The sequence below is a fragment of the Macaca nemestrina genome, chromosome 17, assembly GCF_043159975.1.
Source record: "Macaca nemestrina isolate mMacNem1 chromosome 17, mMacNem.hap1, whole genome shotgun sequence".
In the NCBI taxonomy this organism is placed as follows: Eukaryota; Metazoa; Chordata; class Mammalia; order Primates; family Cercopithecidae; genus Macaca; species Macaca nemestrina.
Genome location: NC_092141.1, coordinates 87,477,489 through 87,491,473, shown reverse-complemented (window position 1 = coordinate 87,491,473; position 13,985 = coordinate 87,477,489). Strand labels below are relative to the sequence as shown.

The 13,985-nt window shown below is 52.6% G+C and overlaps 1 protein-coding gene across 1 annotated transcript in view; it reads left to right on the top strand.

Moving 5' to 3' along the window:
* The window catches only part of LOC105469383 (dynein axonemal heavy chain 17), a 152,411-nt gene that overhangs the window by 87,932 nt on the left and 50,494 nt on the right, over positions 1–13,985 (top strand). Inside the window, exons 48-54 of the mRNA XM_071081739.1 lie at positions 391–556; positions 4,433–4,535; positions 5,918–6,065; positions 6,430–6,521; positions 8,524–8,685; positions 9,535–9,699; positions 9,899–10,090. Coding sequence (XP_070937840.1) covers positions 391–556; positions 4,433–4,535; positions 5,918–6,065; positions 6,430–6,521; positions 8,524–8,685; positions 9,535–9,699; positions 9,899–10,090 — 1,028 coding nt within the window. The remainder of the gene's footprint in view (positions 1–390; positions 557–4,432; positions 4,536–5,917; positions 6,066–6,429; positions 6,522–8,523; positions 8,686–9,534; positions 9,700–9,898; positions 10,091–13,985) is intronic.

The following is a 13,985-nucleotide window of genomic DNA, read 5'->3' as shown; positions in this document are numbered from 1 at the left end:
CCCACCCGCTAGCCTTCCCTTCCTGAGTCGGAGACAAAGGAGGAGCAGCTGGGACCCCTCTTTCTGGTGCTCCCCGGTGGGCATGGTGATGGGGGTTTGATGGCCAGTCGAGGCAGCAGGTCCCCCGGCAGTGTCTCAGCCAATCTGAGGTGATCCAAAGGTGACGAGGGCAAGGTTCCTGCCACCCTCACTTCTCATTGCTCTGTTTATTCCTGGGGCTGTACCCGGTGCCCCCTCAAGGGCCACTTCCAGGGCAGGTGCATTTGGTAAAGTTGGATCCCAGCCAGGTCCCACCTTCTGTCCTCCAGGGGAGCAGGTAACCCCCCTCCCTACCTAACAGGCTCTGGCTCAGGGGACGCAGGCGGGCGGCTGACCCTCTGCCCTCTCTAGGGGTGCTGGAGAAGCCGCTGGAGAAGAAATCGGGGAGGAACTACGGGCCGCCAGGCACTAAGAAGCTCATCTACTTCATCGACGACATGAACATGCCCGAGGTGGACAAGTATGGGACGGTGGCCCCACACACCCTCATCCGGCAGCACATGGACCACCGGCACTGGTTAGATGGGGCGGGGCCCGGGGGAAGGGCGTGGCCACGGGGCGGTGAGGGCGGGGCCAGGGAGGGGCGCAGGAAGAGGTGGAGCCCCAGGGCAGTAGGGCCGGACTGGTGTGGGGCCATGGGGACGGGGCTGCAACCTGGGTTGGGAGACACGGGTCGTAGCTGGGCCCCCAAGCTTGTGTGACCACAAGGCATTGAGGCAGGGCCAGGGCAGGGGAGAGGTTGTATCAGTTTCGTCCATCACCCATTTCACAAACATATAGCTGTGGCCTAGAGCCCTAGTGGAGGGGATCCCCCCTTCCACCGAGGTGTCCGTCCCACCGGGAGATGAAGAAGCACATTACCTGGTAAAGGAAGAGCCCTAAGGAAAACCCCCAGCGCAGTCACAGAGGAGCCCCCAGTTCCTCAGAGTCCCAGCAGAGAGATGCCCCTGGGGAGATGGTGCTCCACCATCTGGAAGCTGTGTCGCCCTGGCTGTGGGACCTTAGAGGGAGAGCACTCTGGGTGGAGAGAATACCACGTGTAAAGGCCTTGCGGCAGGTGAAGGAGCCCAGGGAGGGCCCGGTGTGGCAGGAATGTGAGAGCCAGAGGGAGAGGGTGTCCAGGGCAGCTGCAGCCAGAATCCCAGGGCCTTGGTACAGAGTGCAGACTTTCTCCTAATGGCACCAAGAAGCCGAGGGTGGCACGTTTAGGTTTGCAGCTTGGAAAGATGAGAACATTCAGGTCAGTTGTCTCTTTTTTTTTTTTTTTTTTTTTTTTTTGAGACGAGGTCTCGCTCTGTCACCCAGGCTGGAGTGCAATGGCTCGATCTTGGCTTACTGCAACCTCCACCTCCTGGGTTCCAGGAATTCTCCTTCCTCAGTCTCCTGAGTAGCTGGGAATAAAGGCGTCCGCCACCACACCCAGCTAATTTTTGAACTTTTAGTAGAGAAGGGGTTTCGCCGTGTTGGCCAGGCTGGTCTCGAACTCCTGACCTCAGGTGATCCACCCGCCTCGACCTCCCAAAGTGCTGGGATTACAGGTGTGAGCCACCGTGCCCAGCCACAGTTGTCTCTTAAAATAAGCAAGTATCCCAGGCCAAACCGGAGCCTTCTCAGGCCAAAGGAGCCTAGAAACCAGTCCGTTTGTTCGTGAAGCCTGGTCTCATGCCAAGAAAGGGAGGCATGGGGGATTAGGTTGCCTACTTAAGGTCAGGGCCCTAATGAGTGGCAGAGCTGGATTATTTTTTTTGTATATTTTTTTTTCCAAGACAGAGTTTCGCTCTTGTTGCCCGGGCTGGAGTGCAATGGCATGATCTTGGCTCACTGCAACCTCTGCCTCCTGGGTTCAAATGATTCTCCTGCCTCAGCCTCCCGAGTAGCTGAAATTATGGGTGCCTGCCACCACGCTCAGCTAATTTTTGTATTTTTGTAGAAATGGGGCTTTACCGTATTGGCCAGGCAGGTCTTGAACCCCTGACCTCAGGTGATCCGCCCACCTCAGCCACCCAAAGTGCTGGGACTATAGGCGTGAGCCACCGCACTCAGCCGGAGCTGGATTTTGAGTTCAGATATGTCTGACTCCATCACCTGCCTTTTCCTCACTAAACGACACTCCCAGAGCTCACAACTGTAGGAAGCCTATGCTGTGCTGCAGGCTGTGATGTGGGGACACGGGCATGAGAGGTGGCTCCCTGCGGGAGGTGATATAGCTGCCACTCTGAGCAGGGAGCCTGGAGAGAGTCTGACATCATTTCAGAAGAATTGCCTGTGGTGTGGAGTGGGAGATTTGAGGGTACCCAGACAGGAGAGGAGGGCAGGTGCATGCATGAGAGCCCACTAGTTCCTCTCTGCAGGCAGGTCTACTGTGAGGACCGTGGGGGCTCAGCCTCGGCTCCCCCAAGTCTCAAGTCCCCTTCCAAGAGCTTCACAGGGTCACGTGTTCTTGTAAAATGTCCTTAAGATTTTGTTTTCTTTTCCTTAAGGAGGGACCGCCACATTCTTAAGCTTCAGCCCTAGGTCCACATCTGCCGTGGTGTTTACCCTGAAGGATCTTCAGGAGGGGTGGCAGAATCAGATTTGAGTTTTCAAAAGATAAAAGATCCCTCTAGAATATTGGATTAACATGGCCCCACGACAACAGGGAAGGATGGACCGTTTAGTGGATGTGTCAGGAAAAGTCTCACTTGTGGAAGAAAAGTCAGGCAGACAAGATGGGGCCCATGGGAAGGACAGGCCCACAGGCAAAGGGTGAACCGTGAGGTGGATAGAAGCAAACAGGGACAACATCCGTGACCTGAGAAGTGTGCGCAGGGGAGGACTTCTCAGACAAAAGTTTCACAAGCACACACAGAAAGGCAAAAAATTGATGGCTGTGATTTAAATCAAAATTAAGGAATTTCACTCAATGAGAGACACCATGGACAAATATAATGGAGAAATAAAAGCATGGAAGAAAACATTTGCAATGTGTAAAATTGACAATGGATTAATATCTGAAATATACAAGGAATTACTAGAAACTAACAAGAGACAACAACTTTCAGCATACAGCGTGCATAATGGCGGGGGAAAAAACAAAGGTGCTGAGCGCAGTGGCTCGCGCCTGTAATCTCAACATTTTAGGAGGCGGCGGCAGGAGGATCACCAGGTCACATAGTGAGACCCTGTCTCTACAAAAACTTAGCCGGGCATGGTAGTGTGAGGCTGAGGTTGGGAGGATGACTTGAGCTCAGGAGATCGAGGCTGCCATGAGCCGTGACCACCAATGCACTCCAGCTGGGGTGACAGAGCAAGACCCTGTCTCAGAAAAAAAAAAAAAAAAAGTGTAGTGTGACATCAAGGAAATTATTCAGCCTATTTTATTTATTTTTTAAACAAAGTCTCGCTCCGTTGCCCAGGTTGGAGTGCACTGGCATGATCTCGGCTCACTGCAACCACCGCCTCCTGGATTAACGCCATTCTCCTGCCTCAGCCTCCCGAGTAGCTGGGATTACAGGCACATGCCACCACACCTGGCTAATTCTTGTATTTTTAGTAGAGACAAGGTTTCACCATGCTGGCCGGGCTGGTCTCGATCTCCTGACCTCAAGTGATCTGCCCACCTCAGCCTCTCAAAGTGCTGGGATTACAGGCGTGAGCCACTGTGCCTGACCTATTCAGCTTATTTCATAATAGCAGCCGTTAATAATTATCCTGATGACAGTGACGGTGAACATTTTTTTTTTTTTGCATACTTACTGTATGTCAGGTACCCTTCCCAGTGTTTTTTCATATGTTAGCTCATTTTATCCTCCTAATGACCCATCGCACAGGAGAGGATATTGAGGCAGAGAGATGTTAACCAAGTTCCCAGAGCCCCAGCATCGCTCAGGGGAAGAACTGGAACATAAACCCCAGCCTGCTCTCTGAGCCACTCTTTTGCCTCTTGTTTCAAAATTTCTCTTGAGAGCATGAAGTCACAGCAGCTGTTTCACATATTGTCAGTATCTGTGGAGGGTTTTTAAAACCACATGGAGTAATCCCAGCATTTGGGAGGCCAAGGCAGGCAGATTACAAGGTCAGGAGATCAAGACCATCCTGGTTAACACAGTGAAACCCCATCTCTACTAAAAATACAAAAATTAGCTGGGCATGGTGGCGGGTGCCTGTAGTCCCAGCTAGTCGGGAGGCTGAGGCAGCAGAATGGTGTGAACCCGGGAGGCAGAGCTTCCAGTGAGCCAAGATCACGCCACCGCACTCCAGCCTGGGCGACAGAGAAAGACTCTGTCTCAAAGAAACAGCAACACCACCACCAAAAAAAAAAAAAACAAGGAGGGCATTCTTGGAAGCGAAGTGGGGGCAGGGGATGGCTCCTCCAGGCCGGGGGTGCAGCATGAACGCTGGTCTCCCCCCTCAGGTACGACAGACATAAGCTGACGTTAAAAGACGTCCATAACTGTCAGTACGTGGCCTGCATGAACCCCACTTCTGGATCCTTCACCATCGACCCCAGGCTTCAGGTAAGCAGAAACCACACTCGTTCCCGTCACCTGCCGTGAGTCTGAGGCTTGCTTCTGGCAAATGAGAGGAAAAACTTTGGTTTAGGATGTTAGGGCTGCAGGCTGACATTCTCTGGAGAACTCCTTAACCTTGCAGAATGTATCAGAAAATTCCAGGGCATGGGGAGGACGGACAGCTAGCCAGCCTTCCCTGTGACCTGGTCAACTGGCAGAGTTAGCAGATAAAAATGCAGTCAAATCTGAACTCCAGATACTTTTTTTTTTTTTTTTTTTTTTGAGATGGAGTCTCGCTCTGTCACCCAGGCTAGAGTGCAGTGGCGCGATCTCGGCTCACTGCAAGCTCCGCCTCCCGGGTTTACGCCATTCTCCTGCCTCAGCCTCCCAAGTAGCTGGGACTACAGGCGCCCGCCACTTCGCCCGGCTAGTTTTTTGTATTTTTAGTAGAGACGGGGTTTCACCATGTTAGCCAGGATAGTCTCGATCTCCTGACCTCGTGATCCACCTGCCTCGGCCTCCCAAAGTGCTGGGATTACAGGCGTGAGCCACCGTGCCCGGCCAGATAAATACTTTTTTAGTCTAAGTATGTTACATACAATATTTGGGGCATAGTGTTCTTTTTTTGTTGTTTTGTTTGTTTTTGTTTTGAGGCTGAGTCTCACTGTGACGCTCAGGTTGGAGTACAACGGCTTGATCTCGGCTCACTGCAACCTCCGCTTCCCAGGTTTAAGCGATTCTCCTGCCTCAGCCTGCTGAGTAGCTGAGACTACAGGTGTGCGCCACCACACCTGGCTAATTTTTGTATTTTTAGTAGAGAGGAGGTTTCACCATATTGGCCAGGCTGATCTCGAACTTCTGACCTCAAGTGATCCGCCCGCCTCGGCCTCCCAAAGTGCTGGGATTACAGACATGAGTCACTGTGCCTGGCCTGGGACATACTATTCTTAAAAATATACACACACACACACACACACACACACACACACACACACACACACACACATATATTTGTTGTTTATCTGAAATTTAGATTGAGCAGGGCATCCTGTATTTTATCTGTAGCCCTTACCCGGACAGACTTTGCCTCTAAGTTATCTACACACACACAGACCTGGATTTAAACCCAGGCCTGTGCTCTGAGCCCCTCTCTTGCCTATGCCAAAATTCTTCTTGAGAGCATGACGTAAGTGTGACTGTTTCACGTGTAGTGATACTTAATGCGGTTTTACCACGTGCAAGGCACAAGGAGGGTAACTGCCCATTCTGACAGTGCCTAAAAGACCTTCGACCATGAGGACAGGGGCCACTCTCCCGCGAAGGTGGCCCTGGCCCCAGGCAGGACCCCAAGAGCTGGCTGACGGGAGTTTGTGGTTGTTCCCGGGCAGCGCCATTTCTGCGTGTTTGCTGTGAGCTTCCCTGGCCAGGAGGCCCTCACCACCATCTACAACACGATCCTGACACAGCACCTGGCCTTCCGCTCGGTCTCCATGGCTACCCAGAGGATAAGCAACCAGCTGGTGGCCGCGGCCCTGGGTAAGCTGGCTGGTCTCATCCCCTCTCCCGTCGGTAAAACCTACGGCTCTGTGGGCTGATGGTTCTTCACATTTTCCCTTGATAAATATTTTATTTGTACTTCTGAATCAATATTTTTAAAACGATGCTATGTTTCAACAGGAGAAATTGTGAAATACAATTGCTTCATGGGGAGGTAGAGGCTAGGAAATTCGATACACAAATGATTTAAGGAGAACAGCAAACTTCCTCTTCGAAGAGCTGTGCAGATTTCTTACTCCAGTTGTCACCATTTTGTAGTCCATTGGCTTTAGAAACTTGAAGCTTGCACTTCCTGGGGCCATTAAGAGTACATAAGAATCGACGTGTCTTTTTCTTCTAACAGCTTTGCATCAGAAAGTTGCAGCAACATTTCTTCCCACGGCCATTAAGTTTCATTATGTCTTCAACCTCAGGGACCTCTCCAATATTTTCCAGGTACTGCTCTTGTAGCTTTGTGTCATGCCTGCCTTACGGCCCAGTGCCCAATCCACAGTTGCTTTCCTCACCACAGCTCTCAGGGAGGTGTGGACTGACGATGGTGGTGATAGTGATGGTAATGATAATGGTGGTGATGGTGGTAATGGTGATGATGATGATAATGGTGGTGGTGATGGTGATGACGGTGGTGGTGACAATGGTAGTGACGGTGGTAATGGTGATGGTAGTGGTGATGGTGGTGGTGATAATGATGGTGGTGATGACAATAGTAGTAGTGATGATGATGGTGATAGTGGTAGTGATGGTGGTGATAATGGTGATGGTGATAACGGTGGTGGTGACAGTGGCGGTGATGGTGATGGTAAGAATGGTGATAATGATGGTGGTGATGATGGTGATAGAGGTAGTGATGGTGGTGATAATAGTGGTGGTGGTGGTGATGGTGATATGATCATGGTGATGGTAACGTGGTGGTGATGTGATGGTGGTGGTGGTAGTGGAGATGATAATGGTGATGGTGGTGATGATGGTGATGATGTGGTCATAGTTATGATGATAGTGATGGTGGTGGTGATGGTGGCAATGTGATGGTTATGATAGTGATGGTGATGGTGACGATGGTGGTGATGGTGATGATGGTGGTGGTGGTGGTGGTGATGGTAATGATGGTGGTGGTGATGTGATGGTTATGATAGTGATGGTGGTGGTGATATGATGGTGGTGATATGATGGTGATGATGGTGGTGTTACGGTGGTAATGGTGATGGTGGTGATGATGGTGATGATGGTGGTGATGATGGTGATGATGGTGATGTAAAGATGATGGTGGTGGTGGTGGTGATGGTTATGTTGATAGTGATGGTGGTGGTGATGGTAATATTTCATTTACTGACTGCTTACTCTGAGTCAGGGATTGGGTTTGGCACCTTACATTCCTATTTTCTCCTCCTCCAACAACACATAAGTTTGGTGCTTATATCCCCATTTTGTGGCTGAGTTTGTGGCTGAGGGAGGCTAAGTTACGCCCACCTCCTCCCATTTAAAGTATCAGCCCAGGCGGGTGCAGTGGCTCACGCCTGTAATCCCAGCACTTTGGGAGGCTGAGGCAGGCAGATCATGAGGTCAGGAGTTCGAGACCAGCCTGGCCAACATGGTGAAACCCCATCTCTACTAAAAATACAAAAATTAGCCAGGCATGGTGGTGCGTGTCTCTGTAGTCCCAGCTACTCAGGAGGCTGAGGCAGGAGAATTACTTGAACCCAGGAGGCGGAGGTTGCAGTGAGCCGAGATCATGCCACTGCACTCCAGTCTGGGCAACAGAGTGAGACTACATATCAAAAAGTAAAAATTAAAATAAAATAAAGTATCAGCCCAAACACCACGCCCTCACAGAGGCCGCTCCTCATCCCTCACACTCTGTCTCACTGCCCTGGGTGTGTTATTCAGAGCACACATCATAGTGTGCGGTTACCTTGTTTCTTTGTGTACCTGGCCACCTCCCCCACTGGCATTTCAACTCCACAGCATCAGGGTCTGTCGCATCATCGCTGTGCCTGGGAAATTCAAGGCCCTCAATAAGCTCTTGTCAAGCTTGCCCAGGGTTGCTTGCTTAGTAAATGGCCAAGCCAGGACTGGACCAGATAGGCTTGCTGCGGCTACCCAAGCCTGTGACCTGCCCTGTGGCATCAGTCACCTGGTTCCCCTTGCAATTAGCCTCTTTTGTCACTCCTCCACCATTCACTCTACTAGAGGATGAGGCCCCAACCCTGTCCTGTGAGGAAAACGCCACATCTCTCAGGACACAGACACACACTCTGACATCTGGGATTTGTGGGACCTCCGTGATGAGTGGCTTCCCTGGCCCCAAGTGAATGCTGTGCCAACAGCTGAATAGGTCCCCTCACCCCGGGGGAGGGGCTGCTGCTCAGGTCATCTGTGTCTAGCACTGGGCTCGCCTTCATAACAGCTGATGGTGCTGACCATCCCGTGTTTGGGGCAGGGACTCTTATTTTCCACAGCAGAAGTTCTGAAAACCCCACTGGACCTTGTCCGCCTTTGGCTACATGAGGCTGAACGAGTGTATGGTGACAAAATGGTTGACGAAAAAGACCAGGAAACATTGCATAGAGTCACCATGGCCTCCACCAAGAAGTTCTTTGATGTAAGTCAAGCTGCTCGGTCCCTATGCCAAGCCCAGAATGGCTCCAAGAGGGTGGAGCATTGGCAGCCAATGAGAACTGCAGCCCTCTCGGAAGGGCCCTTTGTTGGGGGTGGAAAGATCCATGTTAGGTTCCACGCAATTATTCCAGCACGTGGCCATGGATCTGAGGGTTCCACGTGATAATTCCTGCATGTGGCCATGGATCCAAGGGTTCACACGATAATCCCAGCACATGGCCATGGATCCGAGGGTTCCACGCGATAATTCCAGCACGTGGCCATGGATCCGAGGGTTCCGAGCAATAATTCCAGCACGTGACTGTGGATCCAAGGGTTCACGCGATAATTCCAGCACGTGACTGTGAATCCGAGGGTTCACACGATAATTCCAGCACGTGGCTGTGGATCCGAGGGTTCCACGCGATAATTCCAGCATGTGGCCGTGGATCCGAGGGTTCCACGTGATAATTCCAGCATGTGACTGTGGATCCAAGTGAGGAAGAATCGACCACTCAGTAGATCAGGGTGTGATCACCTCCCTCTGTCCACTTGGGGTGGAGAAAGGCCCTGCTTGGCTCAGTGTGCCTCGCTGATGTGTCCCATGTATTCTTGGCAGAATCATTTCTTTGGACTATGAATTCATTCCTAATATGGTGGGGATGGGACCCTCCCACCCTAGGAAATTTTGCCCCAGTGGTTTGCTGGGCCCACAGCAGCAGATTTGGGCCCCTGGAGACTTGGCCTGGTACCCCGGCGTGACCTCCTAGTCCACTTTAGCAAAGTACTGAGCTGCTGTTAACTGTGCGGTCATGGTGGCAAAAACCAGAAGTATCATCTTTTTTTTCTCTAGGATCTTGGTGATGAACTCTTATTTGCCAAGCCAAATATCTTCTGCCACTTTGCTCAAGGGATTGGCGATCCTAAATATGTTCCTGTAACCGACGTGGCTCCTCTGAACAAGCTCCTCGTGGACGTCCTGGACAGCTACAATGAAATTAATGCAGTCATGAATTTGGTGAGCAGGCTGGAGCTGATAGCAAGGGCACAGGACCTGGACAGGGTCACCCTCTCCGGTTGCATTATCAACATCCGAGTGGCATTCTGTGGGGGCTGTGTGGCGCGCGGTGCACACCTCAGCGTGTGCAGTCTGTGCTGGTGAACAGAGGTGATTCCAGGTGCTACAGGATGTTGCAGGATCTCTCCGGTTTCTGTAGGTGCTGTTTGAGGATGCCGTGGCTCATATCTGCAGGATTAATCGCATCTTGGAGTCTCCCCGGGGGAATGCCCTGCTGGTGGGGGTGGGTGGCAGTGGCAAACAGAGCCTCTCCCGCCTGGCAGCATACATCAGCGGCCTTGACGTGTTTCAAATCACCCTCAAGAAGGGCTACGGGATCCCCGACCTCAAGGTGAGAGCTTACAGTGCAATAAGCTGCCTTTTGGGGTAGAGTCGGGGAGTAAAGAAAAACTTCACTCCCTTTTCCAAAATGAAGCCAGCCAGCACAGGGAGTCCGAGCATCACCAATAGCCCTTATCTAAAGGATCTTTATCTTAGAAACAGAGGCCAGAAAACCTTCCAGCCAGTGTGCGTGCCCATGTGACTGAGGTGAAGAGTGTGAAACCTTCCGGCCCGTGTGACTGAGGTGAAGAGTGTGAAACCCTCCGGCCCGTGTGACTGAGGTGAAGAGTGTGAAACCCTCTGGCCTGGGGGACTGAGGTGAGGAGTGTGAAACCTTCTGGCCCGGGGGACTGAGGTGAGGAGTGTGAAACCTTCCGGCCCGGGGGACTGAGGTGAAGGGTGTGAAACCTTCCGGCCCGTGTGACTGAGGTGAAGGGTGTGAAACCTTCCGGCCCCTGTGACTGAGGTGAAGAGTGTGAAACCTTCCAGCCCATGTGACTGAGGTGAAGAGTGTGAAACCTTCCGGCCCCTGTGACTGAGGTGAAGGGTGTGAAACCTTCCAGCCCATGTGACTGAGGTGAAGAGTGTGAAACCTTCCAGCCCATGTGACTGAGGTGAAGAGTGTGAAACCTTCCAGCCCGGGGGACTGAGGTGAAGGGTGTGAAACCTTCCGGCCCAGGGGACTGAGGTGAAGAGTGTGAAACCTTCCGGCCCAGGGGACTGAGGTGAAGAGTGTGAAACCTTCCGGCCTGTGTGACTGAGGTGAAGAGTGTGTCTATTGACTACTTGATGGACACAAGTCCAGAAAGTCAACCCAGATCACAGAGGCAGAGAGATTGGATTCTTGCCCTTGGTCACTAAGTGTCCCAAATTGTTCCCTATTGTCTGTCCAGATTACAGAATTCAGAGCCGTGACTGGGTTTCTAACTGTGTGCCTGAGAGGCTGAATGGCTGCTTTTGGAATGAATGAAATAAACATTAGAGTAAACATAAGATCTCCCATGCCCAAGACACACTGCTGAGGGTTTTTATTGATTTCTTACTCCTGAACATCTGCTCTCCCAGGCAACTGCGTGCCATTAGTTCAGAAGGAATCATTGTGCCTGAGGTTAGACCTGAAATTGATTGCACCGTGCTACACGGTCATGCCTTCTCTGTGTGTGTGCTGGGGCCGCTGTTGTGGGGGCAGGAAGATGCCAGACCCAAGGGGGAGCCCTAAGGGGACCCTCCCATAGCACATGGCCCTGAGGCAGTCGCTGGGCTCATGGCTTTAGCAGGCAGACCTGGAGCCAGTGATGCTGGGAGTGGTGGGAGGCGTCTGCAGGCAGAGACCCTGGAGGGGCAGTTCAGGCTGTGCCAGGGACAGCCAACCTCTGGGAGAGCCTCCGGTTTCTGGCTGGCTGTTTTCTGCCTTCCCAGTGGATTCTATCCATATAGAAAGGGACCGGCCTGCTCTTTTTTGAACTCAGATGGGCACTCCCGAACACAGCCCTGCCCTCTGGACCCGTCAGCGGTATATCATGTCATGGGTTCTCAGCATATCTGATGGAGTTAGTTCACATTGGTGGTATCTGTGGCCACTCAAGTGTCATTTGAACCTGGAGCCATATAGTTTTACTGAGCTTTCTCCCTTGAAGTCTCTAGTCTATTAACTAAATCATGTTGGGTTACGTTCACGACAGCATCGTTTCCTTGCTCTGCCTCCCTGCGGGGATTTTCTTCCTGATCCTTCATGTTGGAGCTGATCATGGGTGCTCAGCCTCAGCCTCAGCCTCAGCCTCAGTGGTGCTATTTTATTTGTCGGCATCAGCTGCTGCGGCTCTATGATCTGGGCTGTGGAATTTCACTGCCCCTACACACATCACAAATCAGCTTTGCTATCACTGTCATTTCTTAAACCGCTTCTGTGGATTCAGAACGAAGGGCAGAGGTAAACAGGGCTAAAAGTTTCGGTATCGTATTGGGGGAGCCAGACTCCTGAGCCATTTCCACATGATTCTTGTTCTAATAGTGCTGTCGTAGTAACAGGCTCACCCCTATGAGGGTAACATACATGTTTGTGATTATGTAATATAAAGTAGGTCCCAGAAGCTGTGGCACCTGCTGGAGGCTACAGGTGCACAGGAAAGGGGTGGAGAATGGACCCTGGGGGACAGTGTGCTGTGTGAAAAGGCCTGGGCTTGGTCCCAAGAAAACGAGACGCCATCAAGATGTCTGAGCAGGGGACAGAGCGGGCAGGATGTGGTAATGTTCTAGGACACGTGAAGGATAGTTTGAAAGCACAGAAACTGCTATAGCGTGACCCGGGTGGAGATGGGGCACAAGCCCTGTGACCCCACAAAGGCTGAAAGCGGGCAGGTGCGACGAGAAGGGAGAACGGAGGAGGGGAAACCAGGGCCAGCGAGGGCTGTGCCTGCCGAGAGGGCGTGCGTGACCTCAGGGGCTCGGCTGGGGTCCAGGATCCGAAACCTTCAGATGCTACCGCAGCTACCCTCCCCACACCCCACACCCCACACACAGCCCCCGGGGGCCAGGCAGTGGGCAGTTTTTATTTCTGGGAAACCTTCCCCCCAGCCTGAGTCAGCAGCCAGAGCTGGGCTGCCCCATGAAGAAAGCCTTTCAGCAGAATGAGGGGCCGTGGTCTCAGCAGCTCAGGTACCTCCCACCCCCGGCTTCCTACAAATGAAAGGGGAGGGGTGAGAAGCAGCCATTGGTGGGGTGGGGGCTTGGTCTCATGTTATTCTCAGGGAGGTCTTACTGCGCATCTCACACCCCGCACTCCCAAATCCTAACCCTAACCCTCGCAGCCCCACTCCCTAACCCTGACGTCTCACACACCCCCACTCCCAAATCTCGGCTCCATGTCCTGCCTATCCACTGCCAGTGGCATTGGCTATGGCAAGGAAAGGCGCTGCTGATGTTTTGGCCAGAGAAAGGGAAACCTGTGCCCCTTATTAATGGCTGGTCCCTAGACGGGCCTAGATGCAGGTGACGATTGCCGTCGTCGGCTGACAGTGATGACAGGGACGCAGGCAGTTCCAGCTTCAGTGGCACCATGGGGCTCTCAACCAAGACAGGAGGGAGGGTCGGGGAGAACCACCCTCGGGCCAGGCCCAGAGGAGACGCGATACCTGGGGATGAGGCGGTCAGTGCACAGCGGACACGTGGGGCTTGGGAAGTGCAGGGACAGGATGCGGGTAGAGATGTGGGGACCAGCCTCAGCAGCATAAAAGGGCGGGAGTGGAGGGGACTGTGCCAGAGAGTGAGCGGGGAGGGTGAGGTGGAGGCAGGCCGGAATCCAGGGGCAGCCCAGCGGTCACAGTGGGCAGGGTGAGGGCCACTCCATGTGGGACAGCGTGGTTGTGAAAGCCAGATGGGCCAGGTGCGGTGGCTCAAGCCTGTAATCCTAAGGCAGGAGGATCACTTGAGCCCAGGAGGTCGAGGCTGCAATAAGCTGTGATCATGCCACTGCTCTCCAGCCTGGGCAACCGAGTGAGGCCCTATCTCTAAAAAAGTAAAATCAGGAAAAAAGGAAAAGATTTCTGGTATGGTCAGTCTCCACCCAGTGTGCTTGCTACACTGTGAAATAAGACGAGTTTTTGACTCAAGGTCATCGCTGGCTCTCACACTACGCCCCTTGCCTCAAGGCAGGGTCCAAGGACGTAGCCATGGCTCAAGTCCCACCTGCGGCCCACCAGCTTTTCCAGGCTCAGAGCTTCCCCTTGCTTTTTCTTAGCTTGTCAAAACATAGGAGATTTGAGGGTGGCTTCTGACTCCGGTCAACTCCCAAAGAGGAGGCCTGGTGAGGTTTCTCTCTGAACAGAGACATCAGGGAGTCAGACTTTCTTCTGAAGAAGGGAGCAGCCATAGGGGTGCCTATATGGGCACTTTTAAAGCCTCTTCAG